At 42.9% G+C, this 25,976-nt stretch overlaps 1 protein-coding gene across 1 annotated transcript in view; it reads right to left on the bottom strand.

Moving 5' to 3' along the window:
- The window catches only part of SMPD3 (sphingomyelin phosphodiesterase 3), a 32,657-nt gene extending 11,285 nt beyond the window's left edge, over positions 1–21,372 (bottom strand). The window contains exons 1-2 of the mRNA XM_036751728.1: positions 19,734–21,372; positions 7,321–7,396 (exon numbers count right to left, since the gene is read on the bottom strand). Coding sequence (XP_036607623.1) covers positions 7,321–7,396; positions 19,734–21,098 — 1,441 coding nt within the window. The 5' untranslated portion in view covers positions 21,099–21,372. The remainder of the gene's footprint in view (positions 1–7,320; positions 7,397–19,733) is intronic.
- Between the last annotated feature and the right edge of the window lie 4,604 nt (positions 21,373–25,976).

Raw genomic sequence — 25,976 nt, forward strand, 5'->3', positions numbered from 1 at the left:
ATTGCCTTATTAATGACCATTCCAACTACAAGTCTACTGTCTGGCTCATGTTCTTTGGACTTTTCCACAAGAATAATGAGAGGCGTTGTCAGGTATTTTGATAAAATCTACATAAACTCTCTATAGGAGTCCCCAGCATGCTCTATTCTTGATGAAATCATGTTGCATCTTGACGATTGCTGCTTCCTTTTCTAGATGTCCACTAACTATTTCTTTAGTTACATGATCTAGAACTTTGTCAGGAATTGAAATCTAGCTCACTGGCTTATAATTTGCAGACTCCACTCACTTCCTTTTTTTGAAAATTAGGACAACATAAAGATACTTCACATGACCAAATAGGTTATATCGCTCACAGTATTCGGGGCTGGAAGGGGCCTGAGAGATCATTTTCTCTAAACCTCTCATTTTATGCAGAGAAAGAATAAACTTCAGAAGGGGAAATGCTTTGCCTGGAGTTGAAGGCTACTGTTTTCTACTGCTGTACAACCTACTCTTGTAGACAGACTCTTGATGTAGACACAGCATGTTTTTTAGATACATACCATTAACTTCTATAGAAAAGGAACTTAGGAAAAGGCTATGGCTAGGTTCTAATTAGTGCAAATGAGTAATCCCATGAAGTGGTCCCATGGATTCAAATTCATACTATTTAAAGTTATAATTTGGTATAAATTGGTTACAGCCCAATGGAAATATGCAGTATGAATACAAATAATTTGATCACTCAATGGGGTCCAGGGTTTATTACTCACACTAATCTGGATATAGCTGTAATCCCCAACATCTGGGTGATGTTGCATCTCCTGAAGAACCAAGTCTCTGGTTAATTTTGAGAGGGGCTTCTAGGCAGTCTAAAGTAGAGCCCTTCTTACCCTCTTAAAGGCTGGAATTGACAAGGGCCACTGGCCAGTGAAGAGAGGAGCCTCCGAAAAGTATTTCTATACCATCCCTATAGCATCATCATAAAGCTGGTGAGGTGAGGGACTCAGAGCCAGAACCCATGAATGTCAAGGGGACCCCAAAACTGAAATGCAGGCAGCCTAGAGGCCAGGCTAGAAGTGACGAGCCTGTGTACATAGCTCCTGAAAAGGCATGTGAAGCATTACCGTCAGAACAACTCTGCTGGCATAGGAAGAAGCAGAGATATAGGCATTTTGCAACAGCTGGAATGAAAACCAGATGCTTTCTAAAAAATGAGTAGCTGGGGAATTGGTGCTGCTCTCTCCAGAGAGAGAATGAAAGAAATACAAAGGTATTCAGGTGCTCTAAGGTACAGCTTGACTCCTGGCTCTGTTTTCCCACCCTACATTCCCAGATCCCTCTGGTCTGCCACACCAAGAACAGAGAACCCAGGGGTGATTTCAGAACCTGGGCAGAGATTGTTCCAATTAAGTCCATTAAGCAATAAAAGCTAGAGGTGGGTTATGAAGAAGTGGTTCAGAAAGGAGGACAAGGTCTTGAGTTAGGCCTTGACAGTAGATTTCCCCTTCCCTTCATTCCATGTACTTCATTTCCCAGCCTACGGAGCCTTCAATCATATGTAGAAGGTGTCCCGGGGGAAACTTGGTCAACGGTAACCAGGTTAAAGGGTGAGACTTTTGTTCTGGCATTGACGATGTCTCCCCATACAAGGACAAATATCCATCCTACCACATTTCATAATTTGGTCTGGCATTGATGATGTCTTCTTGGTGGGCTGTGAATTCTCCTTACCCTAATTGTGATACATGACTAGTTTTGGAGCACCTGGAATGCACCTTTTATAAAGGTTAAACTAGAAAAATAGAGATACTAGACCTAAGAGATGCAGATAAAACTTTAAAAAAGCAAATGTTAAAAAATTGTTTTAATATGTGATTAGGGAAAAAAATGAAACAAGTTAGAAAAAAAGAAAGTATGGCTTATAGATTAAATAAATAAAGAAATAAAAGAAATAAATGGAGAGAGAGAGAGAGAGAGAGAGAGAGAGAGAGAGAGAGAGAGAGAGAAGAGGGAGAGATGCAGATAAAAGAGGGCCTATATGGACTCAAATTTTGTTCCCTGGAAGAGACCCCTGCATATCTGCAAAGCTTCTCCAGGGAATCATGGCCCCATGAGAGAAAGAGCCAAGGAGAGGAGATAAGGGCACAGAGAAGTATTTCTAGACTAAACATCAGAGAGACAGAGAAAGAGAGAGACAGAGAGACAGAGAAGAGGGAGAGATGTAGATAAAAGAGGGTCTACAGGGACTAAAATTTTGTTCCCTGGAAGAGACCCCTGTATATCTGCAAGGCTTCTTCAGGGAATCATGGCCCCATGAAAGAAAGAGCCAAGGAGAGGAGATAAGGGCACAGAGAAAGAGTTTCTGGACTAAACAGAGAGAGAGAGACAGAGAGAGAGAGGGAGACAGAGAGAGAGAGAGAGAGAGAGAGAGAGAGAGAGAGGCCTAAATATGGACTTTGGCTTCTTTTAGTTCTGTGGATTGTGAAGGTCCAGTGGAAAGGGGTTGATTCTCTGATAATTGCCTGGGTATTTCCCCTAGTGGTAAGGTTCTCAGCCTCCAGGTAGTTCTGTAAGTCTGGAGGGCTAAGTCCTCTGGGGGAGATGAGGTTCGTCAGAAGAATAGATAGAGATTCCTAGTGCATCCTTTTTGGAGACTACTCCAAGTACCACGAATATAAAGGACAACATAGGTCCCTAGGAAAAGTCAGTCTGCCTGAGAGGGAAAGAAGGTTGTCTTGACAAGTTATGGGATAAAATGTGAGACCTTCATGTTTTGTGTTCTTTTTTGTTAGGTTAGATAGAGCCTGTCTCCTAGTTGATGCATTGTTAGCCTGAGTTTAACCATGGAAACTAAAGACCCTTTTGTCTTTTCTGTAGGGACCTAAACATGAATCACATTCTGATATTTCTAGGAAACTTTGGGCTTGGGTCTGAGCTGGAAAGAATAATTGGTGAGATGTTGCCAAGATTGAACCCAGTCTGCATAAACTGAAGGTTTTGGTTCTGGCCTCTAGACGAATTTCCTAGTTTATGAAATGAAACCAAAATGTGATACTTCTGTGAGTCTTAACAATCCTATTTCTCCTTAAAAGCCAGGTTGGGGAGGAGGATCACTATAATTCTAGGGCTGAATATAATATAAAATGGAAGGGAAATGATACCATTGAAATACTGTGGGTGATTTCTGATTTTGTCCTGCATGGCACTTTTTCTTTACTGGGCCTCATGCATCAATGGTAACACTTGAAGTTATCTTTCTAAGTGTTAAAAGTGGGTCTAAAAATAGACCTTCATTGCCTCGGACAAGATGAATCTAAGTGTGCTCTGTGAATGGCTCATGGCTTTATAAGATGACAATAATCCTGCCTCGAAGAGGGCAGCTCTGATGTCAAGACCAATGGCAGCAGTGCTGGGCAATCTCCCTGTGCCTCCTGCGAGGGTTTAGGTGCTGCCATCCCACCCACCAGATCCCAGGATTGCTACAGGTGAATTTTGAAAGTGAGCCTGTGTCTTGCCCCAAACGGGCGAGGTCCGTGTTTGTAAAACTAGTGATGGTTTAGAAGCAGCTCAAAACCTTGTTTTTGACAGTAAATTAATGACTTCACTGCCCAAGTCCCCAAGTAGCCACAAGTACTTCAGAGTGAGTACTGATCTGTAGAACTAAATCCACCAGAAAAAATGACAACCCAGCATCTTCCCAAACAGCCCCAGCCACCTCCACGTCGACCTGACACTTGTCCCTATGCTTAGTGCAGGGACTTAATGTAGTTTATTTAACTCACCTACATATTAAACTGAAAGTTGTCTCTGAAAGTATATAATTTCCCCAAACAAAGCCCAGCACATATTTGGCTTTGGGTAGAGTAGTAGCTGAAGTAGTGGAAATATTTTTAAACAGAGCAAACAATATTTTTAAACAGAGCATAAGCTTGCTAACAATTTATGCTACAATTGGCAGCCAGAAACCAGGCCAAGAATTTGGACCAGCTCCAGCTGCTGGTTGTTCCAGTAGGCTTGCTCTGAGCAGGGACTTTTTCACCAAGCTCCAGAGAGCAAGACCCTCCCACCTATTACCCATCATGGTGGCCTTTGTAGAGGTCCCTGATCCTCATTAGGTCAAAGGACTTAGAATGGAAGGGCCTACGGAGACCATCCAGTCCAATACCCTTCGCTTTAGAGGAAAGGAAACAGACATAGAAAGTGCCTTACTTTCAGGTCATAAGTAGCAGAGGATGATTTCCATCTTAGGTCCTCTGCTGTTTTCCTGTGTAATGGGGATTTTTCTTTTTAGGGTGAAGTTCTGTGAAATTTGTAACTATTTACGTAGTCATTACATAGACACAACTGATGTTTTGGATTTTTTTGATTATCATCTGGGCACATCTAAACTGCTCTAAAGATTTAAATTTTAAATGGCAAAATTTAAGGGAGGAATGCAGGTGACAGTTTTATGACTGCCAAGGGGAGGCAGCATAGCACAATGGACTGAATGCTAGATTTAGAATCGGAAGCCCTGATTCTTTTGGGATGCTGAGTCTGTCGTCCAATATATTCAACATCCTCCTTAGCTTCGTGCACAAGTATACCATTAGCTTGCTTTGTGGTCGTGGGCAAGTCATTTAATATCTCTGGAGTCAGTTTCCTCACCTTTGTAAAGTGGGGATAATAATTCTTGTCCTCCTTAGTAGGGTGGTTGTGAGAAAAGTGCTTTGTGAATGGCAAAGCACCACAGGAACTGGACTTTTTAACTCTGGGCCCATATTTCCTGATCTGTAAAGTGAGAGCATTGGATTAAACCAAGTGTCCTTAACCAAGGGTCTGAAGACCCCAAAGAGATTTCAAGGGGTTTGTAAGCATGGATGGGAAAGTCATGTCTTTATTATTGCTAATGAATAACTGAATTTTATCATTTGGTCCACAGGGTTCACCAGGCTGCCAAAGGAGTCTGTGACAAATTGTTAAGAGTCCTGAATTACAAGATCTTTAAGATATCTTCCAGCTGTAACAATATCAATTGAGGGAGGGAAGGAAATACATATGGACTTTACTGAGATTTGGGGTAACTGAGATTCAGACATATATAAATCCAGTCATACTCTTTGAGATAGATTTAGACACTTTCTCAATCTTGCGTCTGTCAGTAGGGGCTTTTCTCCAGGCTCTAGAAAACCCTGTCATTTCCCTGTTAGTTATCTTCTCTCCAGATGCTGCTGTTGAGTTGTTCAGGTGGCACCAAGGACTTCCTCACCACTGGCAGCCACCTTCATTCAGGAAGCCCACCTGTAGCTGCAGGGCTTAGGAAGGGAGCTGTGGGGATGAGACATACGTATTTGGGGCCTTATTCAATGACAGATTTGGGGCCTTAGTCCGTGACAGATGAAGATTTGTCACGGTTATCAAATTTGTGGATGACGTGAAGCCAGAGACACCATGGTATAGTGCACTGAGGGCTGTGATGGAGTCAGGAAGACCTAGATTCAAATACTTTGTAGCTGTGTGATCCTGGGCAAATCACTTAACCCCTCTGCTTTTCAGGCATCTACCTAGGATTTATCTATTAAATCATGAATGGTTTGTTATCTGTGTTGGTGGAAGGAATTACCATGCTGGGAATTTACCAGACTAATGAAATCATAGCTTCTTTGTGTATGCAGCTAGGAAGGATTTTGAATGTGTTGGAAGACAGAATCTGTATTCCAGAAGGTCTTTACAGGCTAGAATGGTGGGCTAAAATAAATAGGATGAAATTTAATGTTTATAAACGTGCAGTCTTTTACTCGAGTCAGAGTCAACTACACAACCAAAAGAATGAGGGAGAGACTAGAAAATAGTTCATATGAAGAAGCCCTGGGGGATTTATTAACAGACAATAAGAGGGTATCCAGAAAAGCTACCAGGATCTTAGGTTACTTTACTAGAGACAGGGTGTCCAGAATGAGGGTGCATTCTTGTCCTCAGCCTTGGTCAGATCACATCTGGAGCAAGGCTATAGGGGGTGATTCCTGAGGTCCGTTCCATCTTAAAGATACTATGATTTTCTGAAGGGATTGATTAGTGGGAGGTCTGAAGCCCTGGAAGAAATGAAAACTTCTTCTATTCTCGTTTGGGCCTGGGAAGGAAGAGCTAAATCCTATGAGAGGCAGGAATCAGAGAGCCTGGGCTCAAATCCTGGCCCTGCCTTTGCTAACCATGTGACCTTAAGTGAATTACCAAATTCTTCTTGTATTTCATCTGCAAAATGAAGGGTTTAGACTGGATAACCTCTAACGTCCCTTCCAGCTTTAATCTGTGAATCAAGAAGTTTACTAGATGTCATCTGTCATCTCTGCAAATTATGGGGTGAAGAGAGACACACGTCACTTTGCCGTCCAAGGAAAGTCACTCTCCTCCTCCGTTACTGCTGTGTTCAGTGCCGCTTAATATTCTTGAAGCAAGGATCAATTCATGGCTTCTGGAAAGCCAAGGAGAAAGTGAAGCTGTCTTTTCTGAGAGTGGTGACAGAGCTTTGTGCATAAGATGGGTTTCATGGTTCCTGCCCTAGTACTGGAAACATGAATCTCTGGTGGACCCTTTCAGCTCTATCCCTCTGCCCCATAGACTTTTGACTGAAGAATCATATGCTGTACCCCAAGTGTCACTGTGACTGTATACCATATGCCACCATGCCTGTATCATAGAATCTCAGCAAATTCTGCTTTCTCCAAGGAAGAGCAACATTTGCCGGGTAACCTCTGAATCGTGACAGCTGTCTCTCCTGGAACAATGGGCAGACGTGCGTGGGAAGTGAAAGCTTCCGTGTCTGCCTTGTTCTTTGGGGTGGAGAGCTTTTAGGGAGTTATTTGATAATGTAGGCACTACCATGTTCTTTGTAGTTTGAGACACTATGCCACCTTCTGCTTTGCCCATGTTCTGATTAGCTGGGGGCTGGGAGGAGGGAGGGCGGTGTATGTAAATGCTTGATTACATGACAAGGTACAATTGTCTTTCTTCCAACAAGGTGGGAGGGTATTTTTCAATGCTATTTTTGTGTGTGTGAGTGCATGAATTATTTTGCTCTTGTTCCCTGTGCCCTCATGCAAGTAGGTGGGAGTAGTCTTCTCTCCTGTCTCTCCCTCTCTCTCTCTCTCTCTCTCCCTCCCTCTCTCTCTCTCTCTCTCTCTCTCTCTCTCTCTTTCTCTTTCTCTCTCTCTCTCTCTTCCTCTCCCTCTTTTTCTCTCTCTTTTCTCTCTCTCTCTTTCTCCCTCCCTCTCTCTTTCCCTCTCCTTCTCCCTCTCTCTTCAGTAAAGTGTTGCCTGCATTACAAACCCAAGATTTAAGGAATAAGCAACTCCATACCTCCTTCAGCTTGCAAGTGGGTGCAGGAAATGTATCCCACGATTCTTTGGTCCTGAGGTGTACTTCCCACTTGTACCTGAGAAGAAAGGAAAGGGAAGTGGATATAATTAATTAGATGGTAGGAACAGTGAGTTGCCAGATATTTCCTGGGTCATAAATATTCAGCATGGAATTATTAAAATGACACATCAGCAGAAACCACGAGACATTCCTCTAACTAGATTTGCTTGCGTGTTGGGGGAGATGCGAAGAATCAATAGTAGCAATTATTTTTCTCTGGCCCCAGTACCCACTGCACAAAATGGAAAATATCTTATTAATAGGTCCCAAAGGCCAGGATAGGTTAACAATGTCTGAAAATATATATCTTAGAGAGGGAAGTGGTCTTGGAGGCCCACTAATACAATGCCCGTGTAATGCATGAATTGCCTCTATATTTCTGACAAGTGGTCATCTAAACTATAATCGAAAACCTCAAGTGATGAGTGACTCACTACTTCCTGAGATTGGTGGTTCTACTTTTGGGGCAACTCCATTAATTAGAAAGTTCTTCCTTAACACTGAAACTAAATCTGCCTTCTTGTATTTTCTATCCATTGATCCTAATTCTTTCTTCTGGAGCCAAACAAAATAAACCTTTTGCCACATTACAGTCCTCCAGATATTTGAAGGCAGCTATCATGGTCCCTAACCAGTTTTCTCTTTCTCAGACAAGATTTCCTCCACCCTCCCCAATTTCTTCAGTGAACATGGCATAACTTCTACTCTCCTCACCATCATGGTTGCTTTGGGTGCTCTCCAGCTGTTGATTTCCTTCCTAAAATATGGTACCCAGAACTGAACATGATACTCCAGATATGGTCTGAGCAAAGGAGAGAACGGGCAGATCCTCTGATCTGGGCATTACGCTCTTTCTAAGGAAGCCAGAGATAGCCTTTGTTTTTTGGGTTACCACATTGCATCCATCGACTGGTTCTTTCCACACCAAACTGTCGTCTTTGCTCCATCTCCTCACAAATGGTATTCGAAAGTATAGCACAACTCACTGATGCCTGGCATCAAGGACACCACCTGTGTCATGAGTTTTCCAGTTATAGTGTGAATGCACCACACATCTTTATGCACAAGGTGAAGTATGATATCACCTGAAATATGAGAATCTGTAGAACAGTGAGATGCTTTTTAAGGGCATTTTATAGTAACGAGCAACCAACATTATATATTTTATTTTATTGTTGTTAGAAGTCTTGAGAAATGATGATGTCAAGAAAGGGGGGCATACACAGATAATTTAAGTGGTCATTTATTTGTCATGGAGTGCCTAGAGAAACTCTTTACCTTTTTGGAGGTAATTCAGAATCATGGAATCTCAGAATGGGGATCAATCAGTCAATAAGCATTTATTAAGTGCCTACTGTGTGCCAGGCACTGGGTTAGCACCAGAGGGAGACATATTAACTAGCTTTAAGTACTTGTGTGGAAGAAGGGACAATACTTGTTCCACTTGACTGCAGAGGGTAAAACTGAGAAATGTAGGTAGAGGTTACATGTCAGGATAAACCTCCAAACAATTAGTGCTTTGAACAAAATGGAAGGGACTGCCTTTGGACAGAGCCATCATGTACCTCCTAAGTCTACTTTTCTCCAGGCTACACATCCCTATTTTCTTAAAGTGATCCTCATTTGGCATGATCTTGAGGCCCTCACCAGCCTGGCTTACCTTCCTTCTGGATAGCCTCTGTCAAATGTGAGACCCAGAATCAAGCACAGTACTCCAGGTATGGTCTGGAGGCAGAAGTCAGTGGAACAAACTCCCAAGTCCTGGGTGCTCTGCCTCTCCTAATGCAACTCAGGGTCACTTTAGTGGTGAGTTTGGTCATCTCTAGGCCTTACTTCCTGCCCCCTACTCCTCCTAATTCTTGCACCTTCTCCCTCTGATTCTCACTGATTTTTCTCCTTGGTGGAATTTTCCTCTCAAATAAATTCTCCCTGATGAAGAGACCTAAGGGGTTTTGAGTGAAGGAGAAAATGATATCCACCCGCGTATAAGAAAAGATCCAGGTAGAGAAATGGCAGTAGTGTAAATTACTTTGCATGAGCCTGGTTTTAGAGCCCTTCACAACCCCTCACCTTCCTTCCCTTCTGGCGTTCTTATGCTTCTGTTCCCTTCCATAGACTCTGCATTTCAGCCATGTTGGCCTCCTAAATGCTCCTTGCACAAGACAATCCATCTTCCCACTCTAGGCATTTTCACTGCTTATCTCTCATGCCTGGAATGCGCTCCCTCCTCATCTTACCTTGCCTGGTTTCCTTCATGTCTCAGATGAAATCCCACCTTCTGCAAGAAGCCCTTCTTGGTTCCCCCAGATGCTAGTGCCTTCCTTCCCTCTGAGTTTACCGCCCCACCCCCCACATTTACCCTGATTCTATCTTGTTTGTATAGAGTTGTTTACAGGTTGTCTCCTCCATGACGTTAGGGATGGGGACTGGTTTTTGCCTTTCTTTGTGTCCTCTGTGCTTAGTATGAGGCTCGGCATGCCGTAGGCACTTAATAAATGCTTGTTGTCTTGATGGACAGATGTCATCGTGGTTGGAGAGACTGAACTTTAGTTAAGCTGGAATTTGGATCAGTTTATCTGGGATTCAGTTTGCAAATATTCCAAGAAATTTTCCATCCACAGTATAGCCGATAATTGGCCATCCTGCACGGTAGCCAAATTGTAAGTGATTTCCTTAAGATTGTTTTGCTAATCTTCCTAATTTCCTTCCAGCTGCAAGAGAATGCTGCTAAAACTATGCTGAATGCCATTTTTTCCTCCAACTTGGTTTTGCTTTCATTTACACCCATCCTTTGTGAGTCCTTGCTCCTCATCCTTCTTTAATGCAGATACACATGAGGGGCAGGCATTAGGAATTGGCATGGGGAACATGCATGAACTAGTATGACCAGTTTACCCTCCGTATCAGGAGTGTAGAAAATCTGGTTTGAAGGCCAGATCTGACCTTCAGCTCAATTCCATGGGCCACCGGAATATCATATGCTTTTGTCTATAGTTGGAAGAACGGCACAGTTTTTAAAGAATCCTTTGCTGTAGGACCTGGAAGGCCACAAGGTGGAGATATTGCTTCACCAAAGTTTCTGTAATATTTAGTTCTTGGTATTGCTTTTCCTCTCTTTATAGAGGTCTTTGCCTTCCTTCTGGCTTTTTCTACCTCCCACCTCCATCTTTTTCTGTTAATTGGCTATCATTATATTACATATCATGTAGGTGATCATTCTGTCCATTGAAAAGCTTCATTGTTTTGCATTTAAAAATTAAATGAGCCAAATGTTTTTATATTTCTATCTCTCTCAAACTGTCTTCACCCTCAAAAAATACCAAAATATGAAATGGAATGATTTTTTTTTAACTCATCATGGCTATTTATGGATTTTTTCCACGGCTGAAGGACCCTACCTCGGTGGAAAAATAGTTCTCTGCCCTTGCATCAAGTATAAAGGGAAAAGTGCTGGGTTATGAAAATGAATTTCAATATCTTCATATTACTAAGGAGACTATACTTTCTGTCATGGAACTAAAACATAATTTAAAAAAGCTGATGATCATAATTATGAGTTCTATTAGAAATGATCAGATTTGAGTCAGTTTAAAGCAAACTTTTAACCAAAATGGAGCTACAAAATCTTTTTTTTTTTTTTCATTTAACACACATTTATTAACTCACAATATGCAGAGACCTGTGCTGGGTTTGGGGGGAGATTGAAATGAGACATCATTTTCCCTCTTGAGTCTAATAGACCGATGGGGATAAATGCAGATTAAGATAACATACATCACAGGATAAGCTTAGAATGTTACAAAACCAATGTTATGCTCCCTCTTCTTCCCAGTTCACCACCTCCAACCTCTTCCCGTCTTTCCTCTTTTGACTCAATTTGAGAGTTTCCAGTCTGCAAGAACCCTATGTACTCCTTCCTGTCTGCTCCAGGAGCTTGGGCTTTTAATCATCCCGTTCTCCCACTAATTTCTCTTTCCATTGGCGCCTTCCCTGCTGCCCATGCAGATTCTCGGCTCTTTTCCTTCCTTACTAACCCTTCAGCAGACCTTCCCATGCCTTCTAAAGCTATTACCCTGTATCTGTCCTCTTCTTCACAGCCAAATTCCTAGAAGACCCATCTGCTTTAGTGGCTTTCCCTTCCCCCCTCTCATTCACTTTTCTTTCTTTTAGTAATGTAATTTAAATACTTTAACTTAAAATCCTCTGATTCTAAGAGTTCTTGTGGAAATCCCTAGTTATTGTTGTCCTTATGGTCATGAAACTGCAGGATTTTAGTGGATTTAGGGATGGACCTTGAGTTACTTAATGGCTCTCTTTCCTGACCCCTCTTTTTTTATCTTGGGGCCTTTGCTCAGGTGGTCATGCGTGCCTAGCATGGATATTTTGCTCTTGGCCTCATTTTTGGGCATTTCTCACATCATTAAACCCATCAAATTTCCAGTTAGATTGTAAGGTCCTTTAGGGCAGACCTCACCTTAGATCACCTTTGTCTCCATAGCTTCCAGCACAGTGCCTTGCATATAATTGGTGTAAACCAGAGTTTGTTACATTAAATTGAAGCTCTAAATGACGGCTTTTAAGCTGCTGGCACTGACGGTTAAAGTGTCTGGGTCTGTGCCATGTTTGTTATGAATTGGACTTTTGATGGCAGATTAGCTTGCACTAAACCACAATTTCAGGGGCCCTTCATATACCACACGTATGGCACATCTTCTCACTGACAGTTCAACAAGTGCTTTGCCTCCAGACGATAGAGCTTCATGGTCCCCAAATGACCCTAATTCTGGAATGTTCTAGTCATGGGAGGGTGAGCTGATCCCAAGCAGCCAACAATGGAGCATCTCTCTTAAAACACATCTGGGTTCCACAGACTCCTTTTACAGTGACTGAACTTCCAATAGTTAATTAAAGTGCAAATTTCAATGGAAATCCAGAATCAGACAGAGCAGTAAATGGAATTACCATCGGACAGCCTCGTATTCTGAATGTTATCACTGAAGTAGATTTTTTTTTAAAAACCTGAGGGGAAAGCCTTTAGCGTGCTGGGTAGATCTCCTGTGGATGATCTGTGGAAGCCATGGACAAGACTCACATAGGAGGGAATGGGTAGGGTGTGATATACACCAGCTGAGAGGAGTGCCCACATCGATGAGATCACAAACCCACTGACATGTATAAGTATGTGTCCCTACAGGTAAATCAGCCCATGGAAAATTACTGATGTTTTCTGTCAAGAGGAACCCCTGGAAGAGGGCAGTGTTTCAGAGGTGCTCTGAGATAGCACAGATGAGGGGTAAGGAGAGGCTAATAATGACACAGCACAGTTTATCCTACCAGGGGCCCATCGTATTATCAGAGGGCCAATCCTATAACTTATGCACTCCTGCCTCCGTCCCACCAGGCCATTCCACACAAAATGGCACCTACAAGTGACTCTATGTCTCCCAGTTGGGTTGAAAGAGATGCAATAAATACCAGTCCTCTTCCCCACAGGATGACTTTTCTATTAGATTTTCCACGGAAAGGCCAATTCTAGTGAAAACTCAAATAGAGCAGTACCTCATTTTTGAGACATCAATGGTAAACCATTCATTGGCAGAACAGATCACAGAACTAAGGACCAAAGTGAGATAGATCTAAAGACCATACAGGGCACTGATGCACATCCAGCTCTGCGTGTGTGGTAAGTCCAATTTCACAGTCAGTGAGAAGGCTTTTTGAATGGAATTTAAGGCTAGGGTGGTGTGATAAAATCCCTTTTCGGGAACTGTCTCATTCCTACTATACATTTAGAACATTTAATTGGATTTAAGTTAACAAACATTTATTAAGTGCTTACTATGTGCAGAATATTCTACTAGCAGCTGGAAGAGAGGCTAAGCTTATAGAAGACATCATCTCTGCCTCTGCCATTCTTTTGAGACAGCTAGGTGGCAAAGTAGATAGAGTGGTAGATCTGGAGTCATGAAGACCTGAGTTCAAATCAAGCCTTAGACACTTACTAGCTGTGTGACCTTGGGCAAGTCACTTAACTGCTGTCTGCCTCAGTTTCTTCAACTGTAAAATGGGGATCATAGGGTTGTGAAGATCAAATGAGATAATATCTGTAAAGCACTTAGCAGAGTGCCTAGTACATAGTAGTTGCTTAATAAATGCTTATGCCCTTCCCTTCCTCTTCCCTTTCCTTTCCTTGGAAAGATCAGGATTATGGAAGAAGACCACTCTTTTGGGGGTATTCAATTGGTTAATGAATCATCAGAAAGAACTCTGGGGCAATAAATGGCACTAGTAGTGTAAGATGGGAAGGGCTTGACCTTTTATTGGGCTTAAGGTGTGTATGCATGTCAGATATCTCTGCTCTGCAAATGAGCTGAGAGCTGAGAGTTCCAGAAGGGAGCCTGGGCTATGAAACAGGATGAGAAGAGGAGTTTTCATTTGATGACAAATTCTAGGGAAAGGCCTCAGTGACCCATGATTGAGGCCACATGGCCACTGGAGAGACTAAGCTGAGTACAACAGGTGAAGGATCCTTGCTTGGGGGTAGGGTCGAACCAGTCAGTCTTAACAATTGGTGTGTGAATATAATTCAAACAATCTGAATAGGACAGGGGTACAGGATAGAACTTATAAGGTCTCAAAGCCATAGAGAGAGAATTCCAATAAAGGAAAGGCTGATATCTCTAAGGTCAAAGCAGGATAGCCTGATGTCTGTGGCCAGAAACTTGGGGCTAAATAGGAAAGAGCCTTCTTCTCCCAGGGGACTAGTGACCATGGTGGGACCTAAAGGGACAAGGGTGGCTGCAGAAGATCCTGACAAAAAGGCAATATAGAACTAGAAGGTGTCTGAAGTCTGCTCAGCAGAAAAAGGAGACAAGAAAGGAAGAGGAGAGAAAGAAACACTAGATTTTACAATCAAGGGCAACTTCTGTTTGCATCTTTCCGCTACCCTGCCCCCCAGTACACTTCCCTGGCTCCCTTTTCCCTCTGGGATCAGATGTAAACTCCAATGTTTGACATTTAAAGCTCTTTACCACCTAGCCCCTTCCTGTCTTTCAGTCCTCTTACATATTACTTCCCTCCACACACTGTGGTCCAGCCACATTGGTCTAATGTGGTGGTCCTCACCCATGATGTTCCGTCTCCCATCTCTGTGCTTTTGTATTGGCTGTCCCCCATGCCCAGCATGCTTTCTCCCTCATATTGATCTCTTAGGATAACTGGCTTCCTTCAAAACTCAACCCAAATGCCACCTACTGCGGAAGCCCTTTTCCAGCTAGTGCCTTCCCCTTGAGATTAACTTCCATCTACTCTGCATATATCTTGTATATCCCTATTTAGGTACATTTTGACTTTTGCATCAGAATGTATGCTTCATGGAGGGCAGGGGGCATTTGTACTTTTTCTTTGACTCCCTGAGGCTTGGCCTAGTGCCTGGCATGTCACAAACACTTAATAAATGCTTGTTGTTTGATGGATTGACTCTCCTTTCTTCTTCCCTGGCAACTTCATTCACTTGCATGGCCTCAACTACCACATCTATGTAAATGGCTCCCAAATCGCAATCTCCAGACCTGATCTCTCTTCTGATTTTAGATTCACATCTCCAACCGCCTCGAGGACATTTCCACCTGGTAAACTCAGGGTACTTTAGATGCATCATGTCCATAAATGAAGTTATCATTTTCCCCCCAAAGGCAGGTGTTTCTCCTCATGACTATCTCATATCTAAATGATGATCAAATCCTGTCAGTTTTACCCTTCAAATGTATCTTACATCTCCTTATTCTGTTCCTATTGCCTCTACCCTTGCTCAGGCCCTCGTTAAATTAGCAGGTGGCACAAAGCCAGGATTGATGCCTAAGATGTTGGATAACAGGATGCACATTGATTTCAGCCTTCTAGAATATTGGGCTGATCAGAAATGATGAAGTGCAATAGAAATGAATGAAAAGTCCTACTTTTGGGTTATAGCACAACTGCACAAATACAAGATGGCAGAACCCTGGCTAGAATTTCACCGGACTTGAAAGATCAGGATGAATCAATCACGTATCATAGCAGCCAGAAGAGCTATTGTGAACTTACGCGGTATTTAAGGATGGAAATTATCCAGAAATGAGGGAGGGAACAGTCCTGTATTCTGCCCTGGTCAGACCACATCTGGGATGCTCAACAAACAGGGGTGCTTATGTAGTAGAGATGGGACTGCTCTCTTCAAGTATTTGAAGAGCTATCATGTGGAAGAAAGACTAAGTATTTTCTGCTTGGTCTGAGAGAGCAGAACCAAGAATGATGGAGAGAAGACTTAAAGAGGGGAGGGGATTGCTGAGAAGCAGATTCTAACTTCAAATAAAGAAGCCTCATGATTGCAACTATCCAAAAATGGGCTGCGCAAAGGATTGTGAGTTCCCCATCACTGGAGGTCTTCAAGTGGAGGCTGAATGAGCATTAGTCTCCTATAAATGAGTTTCCTGTTCAGATAGAAGTTGGACAAAATGACTTCAGAAATCCTTTCCAACTCTGGGAGTCTGTGAAAATGGAAGCATAGAGCAGTTTGCTGCCAAAAGGGAGGATTCCCAGGGATCCAGACCTGGATGTATAATTGGTCCTAGGAGGCATTAAAGCTCCCTTCTCGGCTCCCAGATTTGGAACCAATGCCAACCTGAACCTACTTAGGGCTGAAAGTGTTCAGACCGATGCAGAACCCTTTATATCATAATGTTCTCTCTTGGCTAACCTTCTGATCATCCCTAAGAGGATCGGTGAAGAATTCATATGGAATATTTAAGGAAGACCCATACCTGTCCTCTCTGGATCTGAACACTTTTTAAAGCAAGATAACCAGAAAGGGATTTTTTTAATGTTTTGTTTGTGTGAACACATGGTTTCCAAATGCATCAGGAAGTTTGAGTTAGAACTCAATGTCACCACAGAGTCCTGTAAGGTCTGCCTCAAAAGGGAAATTAAATGTATTGCTTTTGAAGTTACTTACAAATCCTGCTCCCTGACCTTGGTAGTAGTAGCCAAGAGTTACTGGTTCTTAGTGTAAGTAAAATATCCCCTCTCTGTCTCTCTCTCGCTTTTCTCTCTCTCTCTCTCTCCTCTCCCTGTCTCTCTCTACATATATGTGTATATATATATTACAAAACTTAATATAAGCAAAATTTATATAATATAAAGTGCTTAAAACAGTCAGATGAAAGTTTAATGTTTTTGAATAAAATCATTTTAAATTTTCTAGGGGAGTTGGCTGTGAAAAGGAATTCTAGGGATATGGAATTATTGTTTCTTCTTAATTAAACCCTACGTTCGTTGAGGGCAAGGATAGTTTTTTTTGTCTTTGTATCTCTGGCACTTAGCACAGTGCTTGTCACCTAGTAAGCATTTAATTAATGTTTGTTGAATCAATATGGCAGGTCAGGGTTGGGGTAAGGGATTAGGAACTATGCACAGACAGTTGCTTGATAAGAGTTACCAAAATAAATACCAAGGAGTTGAGGAGTTAGTCCCAGGTGGGAAGAGGACAAAATTCTTTTCAAATTATTACTGACATGGACTGTGCTCTGACCTGGTGATGCTGAGGTGAAGTGACACACTTTTCGGTTGCTGGGTCTCCCAGTCCCTGAAAGCTCCTTTTTTAATGGAATGCAAGTTAATGGGGCACTATCCATTCTAAGCCTTACATAAGAAACGCTGCTTTTATGGGAAAGTAATTCTGGCAGCCACGACCAAAATATAATCTGTTAAATGCTGACAAATAGTGGGCAAAAATAGATGGAGTGGATCTTGTTATAACAGGAATTAATTTGGTTTCACCACATTACACTCTGTGTGAAAAGCTCAGGACCTCATAATGGAGAATACACAAATTCAGAGGCATTGTCAGCTCTCCCGAAGAAGAGCTGCCATTTTCTCTTTATTGCCCTGCCCCATGTTGTCGTGTGTCCAGGGTTTCCGCACAATTATTGGGCTAACCAAGAGGGGACCTGAGGCATCTGGTCCCTCTGTGAACCAGTAGGGGCCACACCCGTGGTGCTGAACCCTAGGCTTTAATGGAAAGATTGATGAAACATTATAGCAAGCTGATGAGTGTGATGAAGGGAGTGTGATGGAGGGAGGTGGGAAGCCATTGCTATGAGAGTTAGGTATCCGAGGAGGGAGTGTGTGTGTGCGTATGTGTGTGTGTGTTCAGGAGGGCCCTCCATTACTATTTGATCAAGGCAGGAAACACACATAGCTGTGCCATGTTCTCCTCTCCCCCAATGATAATTTGTAACCGAAAACCTTAAACATGGCTAAAATTCTAATTTGTGATGATCACAGCAATGGACTGAGAAAACAAAAGCCTCATTAGCATCAGCTCTGTTGTTAACCCAACGAGATATCGAACATAGATTTGCAGAGCTAGATGTGACATTCCATTCACTGATTCAACAAACATTTACTCAGTGCAGCCCTATGCAAGGCTCTTCGGGGGACTGCTTAGTCTGGCCCCGTGATTTCAGCAGAGTTGAAGGAACTTCTGGGGTGGAGACATCCTCCACTGTTGCAGATGGGCAATGCATTTATAAATTACAGTCTTAAAGAATATCTTGGGACACTAAGAGCCTAACTGACCAGCCCATGGTCATTTAGCCGAGACTTCTTGACTCCAAGGCCAGCCTTCTAGCCATCTGCTATGCTGCCTCTCACTACTACCCACAGATGACAGTGGAGCAGTCCCTGCATTCAGGCATCTTAACCTGTATCCAGGGAAACTAACCTATGCTAAATTTACAGATGGAGAAATAGAGGTCAGTGACCCACCCAAGGCCACACATCTAGTTAGCTGAAGAGCTAGGCCTGCAGCCCAAATCCTTTGAGTCCTAGTCCAGTGCTCTGGCCAGGACCCTTCCTCATCTCTAGGGTGCATAGATTGGTACCTGTCCCTTTTCTGCTTTACGTAAATGTGTGGAATGAGTCAAAGCTAGCAGAGACCTTGTGGTGAAGATGTGTCAAAGCAGACAAGGGGGTGTGATGGGAAGTGTGAGAGGCCCAGAGTCAGGAGACACCTGGGCTCAAATCCCACCTCAAACATTTATTAGCTGCGGGGTCCTGATCAATGCCTGAGTCTCATGTTTCTCATTGTGAAGTGAGAAAAAAGAATTGCTGAGTGCCTAGTTCTAAGGGTTGTTATGAAGATCCGATGGGATGATGTACCCAAAGGGCGATTATATATAAGTCACTCTATGAATGGCAGCTATTACTGTTGTCATTATTCTGATAGCAAGGAATCAGTAACAGGGGAAGCCTGTGCATTTAGAATCGGATGACCTGGGTTACAATCCTGGCTGTTTACTAATCAGTGTGACAATGGGAGGGTTATCTGACCTGTCAGCCTCAGTTTCCTCACCTTTAAAATGGCAATAATACTTCTTACTCTATTTGCAGTATTATTTTGAGGACTGAATGAGAAACTGTAAACAAAGTGCTGTGTAACTGTAAAGAGACCTTTTATTAATGATGAACACTTAAATAGTAATTTAACTATTAGTAACAATAAAACCACCTCTCCTAACCTTGGACATCAAAAAATCTGACTACATGATAGAGAGTAAAAATATTTCTTTGAGAAAACTTGAATTTAACTTCAGGAAAATATTGGGGGGTAGAGGGAGGGAAACAAACTTCTCATGTTGAGTGAGAAAACAATAAATAATGGCTAAATTATTATGACCTAAAAACTCCCCCAACTGCATTTAAATTAAAAGAAACAATTATTAATTTCAATTAATTACTGCTAAAATGAAGCCACATTGTGGTAGGCAGAGCCTCCCCCAAAGCAGCCATATAATGATGTGTGTGCCTCTTTTAGAAAGCATTTGGGGAAGTACAAGCCTAATGAAACACATCAATTAAAGACCAAATTAATGGGGAAATTTTAATGGACTTTTAAGGCCTCTGAAATTCCAATCTATCAAATTTACCACCTTTAATCTGCATTAGCTCTTCATATCAATCCTCATTTAAACTAAGTCTCTAGCTGTGGAAGAGTGTTCTCCATGCATAAGAGCTAGCTGGCTAGTCAGTTTTTTTGGTGATTTGAAATGGCACGGTGGCTAAAGATTTCCCAGTCATAGTATCTTTTGTGTAACATCCTAGGTATCCCATAGAACACGGCCATAGGATCTTATGATGTTAGAGACTGTCAGTCCTTTAGAGAGGAGCAGAAATAGCTTGCTTTAAGTCAACCAGTGGTTTGGTTAGTACCATGCTATACCATGCAGTTACCCCAGGAGAGATGGAACAGCACAGCTTCCTTCCCCGAAGGTGCACTAGAAGAGGACAAAGCCTGGGAGAGAAGAGGTTCTTACCTTAACAAACAAAGCTCCCTTTGAAGAAAAGGCATCAGTCCCTCTTCCATTGGGGTAACAGTGATAGACAGCATCCATAATGGGGTAGCGGCTGGCAAAAAGGAGGCCGCTGTTGAGGATCTTACAGGGGCAGGAGCTGCTCAGACTCTCGCAGGGGCAGCAGCTCTTCAGGATCTTACAGGGGCAGCAGCAGCCGTAGATCCCAACATCGTACAGAATGTATTCAAAATATTGGTGGAGCTGGTCTTTCAATTTCCCTGCTGCTCTTTTGTCAAACACTTCCTGTAAGCACAGAAAGTCCAAGTTGGCAGGGAAGAAGGCAGAGATCTCGTGGTCAAAGACCTCGTCCGTATGCTTCTTTTTTCGCAGAGAGGTCTTCTTCAGCATGGAAGTCTTGTGGAGCAACTTGTTGTTAACAGAACTTTGGTCCGTGGTGCTCTCCCCAATCCGGACCTTCACCAGGGACTCTCTAGAAGCCGTGTAGCTGTCTAAGCTTCCAGAGTCCCCATCCTTCGCCTTATGGTTGGATGTCTGGCCCTTCTGGCCCTCTGATTTATTCTCTGGAGATGTTTCCATCTGGCAGTCACCGGTGCCATCGGCTTCTGGGTCAGACAGCTGGCCGCCATCCTCTCCACCAATCCGGATGATGCAGGCATTGTCTTCGACATCATGAAAGTCACCACCAGTTTTGGGGTTCCTGTTCTCTTCGCTGTTGTTTGGACTCCCATTGTCGCCCTTGTACTCCATGGATGTTGTTCTCTTGATGCCCACATTGACGGCTTTGTTGGGACCATCGCTGCCCTGGGGCGAAGCCAGACTGCTGAAGCTTGCGGCACTGATAGAGGTGTTTGTTGGGGAATCTATGTATATTTTGATCTGGGGCCTACTGGCTCCATTTCGGATTCTCTGCCCGATTTCTTTGGCCCGGTCTTGTGTGTTGGAAAGATTGTTCACTCTTGCCATGCATTCGGGGAGTAGACAGACATTGGCAGTGCCAAAACAGAAACTTTTCCCAGGGCCCGTGGCCTTCCATTCATTAAGAAGTATTGTACCACTGGCCTGGCTCTTGTCTTCCAGCCTAGAATAGATGTATGGTCGCCTACATAGCTGGAGAGGATTCCACAAGAGAAACCCTAATATGGCACTGGGTATCGACAAAGTACAGAGAGCCAAGTAAATGGGTGTGGTGAAGATGAAGCGTAGGACCCAGCACAGAGAGCCCCTTTGGCACTTTTCATTGGTCGTTGGTATCCAGGAGGCTACGAGTCTGTCCACAAGCCAGTAAAATGGGCAGATCAGAGCCCAAGAAAAGCGATGCAGAACGGACAGACAGCAGCAGGGAAATGGGGAATTGTGTAAAACCATTGCAACTCAGTCGTCACGACCCGTTGAAGCCCTACTACATGGTGTCCAGGACGATGAGTGGTCCAAGCTGGTGTGTTGAGGGTGAGGGGGCAAGGCGGGGAAGGATCGTCAGTCCTGGGTTTGCTATTGAAAGTCGTCACCTCTGAAAGAGAAGATGGGCAACCAGACCATAGAAAAGGGGTCTAAGGCTCTGTTCTCTGGGCCTCTGCAATCTTCCAAGGTCAGTCATTGTTCATTACAGGGGGCCATACTGTGCTGCAGAGATGGCCTGAGGGAGAGCTGTGGAGATAAAAAAAATGAATTTTGTCCTTAATGTTTATTAAGTAGCTGTCTGAAAAGCCACACAGAAAAGCAGCAAGCTTTTAAAAATGTAGTTTTAAAAGTCTGCATTTAATCAATTCCCTGAGCATTTCTTAATGGACTTTGGCTTATCAAGGCTTCTCTTTAATTTCTGCTCATTCATTGGTCTACTCCAAAGAGGAAAAAAAATCCCCAACCAAGTCCTGTGTGCTAAAAATATTCTAACTGATGAGATGAGGGCTCTCGGGACTGACAATTGTGAGTTCTGTGGTTTTTGTGGGTCTAAAAACCTGGTTGAAATGTCACCATTAAATCACTTATTTTGTGTTCACTCCATTTGCAGCACAAACAGCTTAACATCTGCCAGGTTTCTGCTTTACTTTAAAGCAACTCTACACATATCCTATCACTTAAACAAGGATCACTGGATTGAGAAGGAATCTTAGAGGTTCACCTAGGATAATTCCCTTGTTTCATAGAGGAAGGATCTGAGGTCTGGAAAGGGTAAATAACCTGCTGAGAGTCACACAGGAAATCAGAAGCAAAATCAGGATTTGAATTCAGACCTTGACTCCAAAGCCATGGCAGCTCTTTATGTTTTTAAACAATCTTAAAATGACAAAGCATTCTTGGAGGAGCAGATTGGTGGTGTGTTTGTGTGGAGAGCACATTGTAATCCACATGGAGATGTTCAAATAGTGAGTTGTTTCTATACTACAATAATATACATTTAATTCCTTGGGATTGGTCATATCAGTAATATTGGTGATATCCGTCATGATGTTCCAAGAAATTCAAGGAAGGATCCAGGGCCAGAAGTGGGGAATATATTAACCTAGCAGCTCTTCTCACACTTGCCTCTATAGGTTCAATGACTTTTCTAAAGGAGCTGCAACTAGAATGAGTGACAATATTGGACAGCTTGAAAGGAAATTTCAGAATTATATGTGTTTCCTTCCCCTTTACTGCCCCTCTCCCCCCAAAAAGAGTACAGCATTGCTTCAGAAAGCCTAAGTTTGAATTCTGGCTCCAACAATATGGGACCATTCTGCATCTCACTTTCCTCTTCTGTGAAATGAAGGCTCGGACCCGATGATCTCCACTGTCCCTTTCAGTTTTTAATTCTAGGACAGAGGTTATAGATGACCTCTATGTTCCCTTCCAGCTCAGCTATTTGTACTGGGTGTCCCAAAAGTCTTAGTGCCAGTTTAAGCTTATACATTTGTGCAAATGCATAAATAGGATCATAAAGAGGCTCTGATTTTATAAACTAGATAGAGAATCATGCCTAATGCTAGTAGGCAAATTTGAGCTCATAGGTATCACCATAATTTGGTGAGACGGGGTTCATACCTAGAATACGGATCTTGAAAGTTCTATCTTACTTAAAATAAAAGTTTGTGGATACATGTGTGGGGAGGTGGAATAATGTTGCAAATTAAGACGATAAGCAGCCCATCCCCCTCTTGGACACCCTCTCGTAATTGTTAGGATGTGTTTTCTGACTCCGTTCTAAATTTGCTAGATCTAGAACTCAAATGAACCCTAAAGGCCATTTTACAGATGAGGAACCTGGGTGGCCTGCCCAAGGTCACTCTGGTAATAAGTGTCAGAGGGGGGATTTGATCCCACAAACCATGCTCTTTTCACTGCCTTATGGATGGCAGTTCCATATGACAGCCCTTCAAAGACTTGCTCCCCCACTCCGAGCCTCTCTCTTGTAGGCTAAACATCTTCCGTTTTCTCAGCTGATCCACATGACACGGATTCAAAGCCCTTTGCCATTCTGGCTGTTCTCCCCTGCACGCTCTCTGTATGCGCTTCTTAGACTGGGGGCCCAGAGCTAAATAGAATATGCCAGAAGGTGTCTGACCCAGGGACTATCGCCTCCTTATTGCTAGAAGCTATGCCTGAGACCACATTAGTCTTCTTGGCTGTCACATCACACTGCTATTTACATGGAGCCTTCTGTCCACTAAACCCCCAAGACTGTCTTCAGACAAACTGCTGCCTAGGCATGTATCCCCCATTCTGGATCTGTGATTTCTGAGTCATCAGTGATTCTTAGAAAGATTGTATAGAATGAGAGATGTGGCAGAATTGGAGAAGGGCCAATTTTATTCTGATTTTCAAAAAAAAGAAGAAAGAAAGAGGGTGATACAATCTATAGGCCAAATTTTCCTGGCAGAATTCAAGGACATGCTATTCAAGAGCTGGTTTGTAAGCACTTGGAAAGGGAAGTAGTTATCACTAAATACTAGCATGGCTTCATTCAGAAACAGTCCATGATAGAGCAGCCTCACTTCCTTCTTTAACAGGGTAGTTGGACTGGTAGATCTGGGGAATGTTGCAGAGTCAGCATGGCATTGTGGCAAGAGGGTTGGACTTGGAATTAGGAGAAATCTGGGTTCAAATTTTGCCTCTCATCCTTAAAGCTGTGAGACCATGGGCAAGTCACTTAACCCTCCTGAGGCTTAGCCTTCTCATCGGCAAAACAAGGTGTAATAGTACCTGTAAGCTTTCCCTCATGGTGCTTACAGGAGATAAAAATGTAAAGTACTTTGCAAAACTTAAAGCAATATACATGTCCTGCTGCTGTAGCATGACATAATATGCCTGGATTTTAGCATTTGGCAAAGTCTCTCACACTACATTTTTTTGGGGGGGGTCCTAGATTCCATTGGGGTTCTAGGTGGCGCCGTAGTGCACAGAGCGCTGGGCTTGGAGTCAGGAAGACTCATCTTCACGAGTTCAAATCTGGCCTCAGACACTTAATAGCTGGGTGACCCACACAGTTCTCGACTCCAAGCTCTGCATTTTAACCATTATATACCGCATCTCCCTGACAATCAGAGCTGTCCAATGGGCCTAAGGAGGTAGTGGCTTCCCCCACTCTTTAATCAGAGACCAGAGATGCTGGACTAGATGGCCTCTGAGATCTCTTTCAGCTCCTAGATTTCCTTATTTTGGGACCCTAATTTTGATTTCATCCCTTGACACTCATGTGAGTGTTGATGAGTCGATGTGAGTTTGATGAATTTATATTTATATGTAAAAGCAAAAAAGAATTAGATTGACCCTTCAGTCTGTGGGTAATATTTATAATGTTTTGTTAGCCATTCAGATGAAAGAGACTTTTCTAATGCCAGGATCACAAAGGTGTAAGGGAAGAATCACATTTTAAGGTTTCATATATTGGACCCTATATTGATGTATTCTGGATTGATTTAAATAATTCGAGAAGGTGCTTACGATTGGGATTAAAGAACAAAGGGGAATGAAGAAGGCCCTTCATCCCAAGCACCATTCATGTGAGAATAGGCTGACCCAGTGACCACGTACCACCTTTTTAAGGAATGCTACCTCTATGAAAGGGGAAGATAGGGTGTTATAATTGGATCATGGGGGCAGCTAGGTGGTGTGGTGAGTAGAGCACCGGCCCTGGAGTCAGGAGGACCTGAGTTCAAATCCAGTCTCAGACACTTGACACACTTACTAGCTGTGTGACCTTGGGCAAGTCACTTAACCCCAATTGCCTTGCCTTCTCCCCTCCAAAAAAATAAATAGGTCATGAGAGCTGCATGATGGTAGAGGGCTGAGAGAGACCTCAGGGGCCATCTTGGTGGCTCAGAGCTAGAGCGCTGAAGTTAGGAAGACCTCAGGCCACTACTAGATACATTAGCTATTGCTGTTTTCTAGTCCAATGGCTGCATTTTACAAATGAGGATGACTTGCTATGGAAAAGAAGGTTCATTTCCTCTTCCCTGCCCCACAGAGGCAATCTACCACAACCCAATCCTATCAGCTGGGTAGGTTATTCCAGATAACTTGGTTACTTGTTTTCTCGTCCTTCTAAGCATATGGAGGCGTCTGAAAAGCCATCCTTGGCTAATCCAGAAAACCTGGCATGACTAGGCTTTGTTCCAACTGCTATCTCAGGTTTAGACTTGCTGAGACCTGGAGGGAAGCTTTCCTGAGCCAAGGCTGGGTAATAATCTTCTAGGACCACATGAGTTCTTACATTGTCATTTGGAAGACACTCTTTGAGAACAGGGGTTGTATGATTCATTTTTGTATAACAGTGCCTAGTCTGGTGCTTTACACACAGTAGGTATTTAAATATTTCAATGGCTTTAATCTTTGGAAAATCTTGAGATTACACAGAAGTAGTATCACTTCTTGGCTGTGCTGTTATGAGAACGAGGTGTTCGTACTTGGATAAAAGGTTCTATGCTAATATCCAGATGGGATTCTGCTTAAAAATTAAATTTTTAAAAATTCTGGCATTTTCCAGTAGGGGTTGGTTATAATCTAATGGGTGTTACAAGTCATTTTAGTGAATAACAAAAATAATTCTAAATAAACACTGATCCTGTGGAGTGGGAATTAGAGCTACTTTTCTTGGTCCCAGAAGGCAGAATGAGGATAGGTGGGTAGAATTTTTCAGGACAAAGATTTTGGACCAAAACAGGAAGAATCCTGTCAACAATTAGAGCTCTCTAACAATGGAAAGGACTGCCTCGAGAGGTGAATTCCTTGTCATTGAGGGTCTTCGAACAGAGGCTAGATGACCACCTG

The sequence above is a fragment of the Trichosurus vulpecula genome, chromosome 3 (assembly GCF_011100635.1).
Source record: "Trichosurus vulpecula isolate mTriVul1 chromosome 3, mTriVul1.pri, whole genome shotgun sequence".
NCBI classification, from domain to species: Eukaryota; Metazoa; Chordata; class Mammalia; order Diprotodontia; family Phalangeridae; genus Trichosurus; species Trichosurus vulpecula.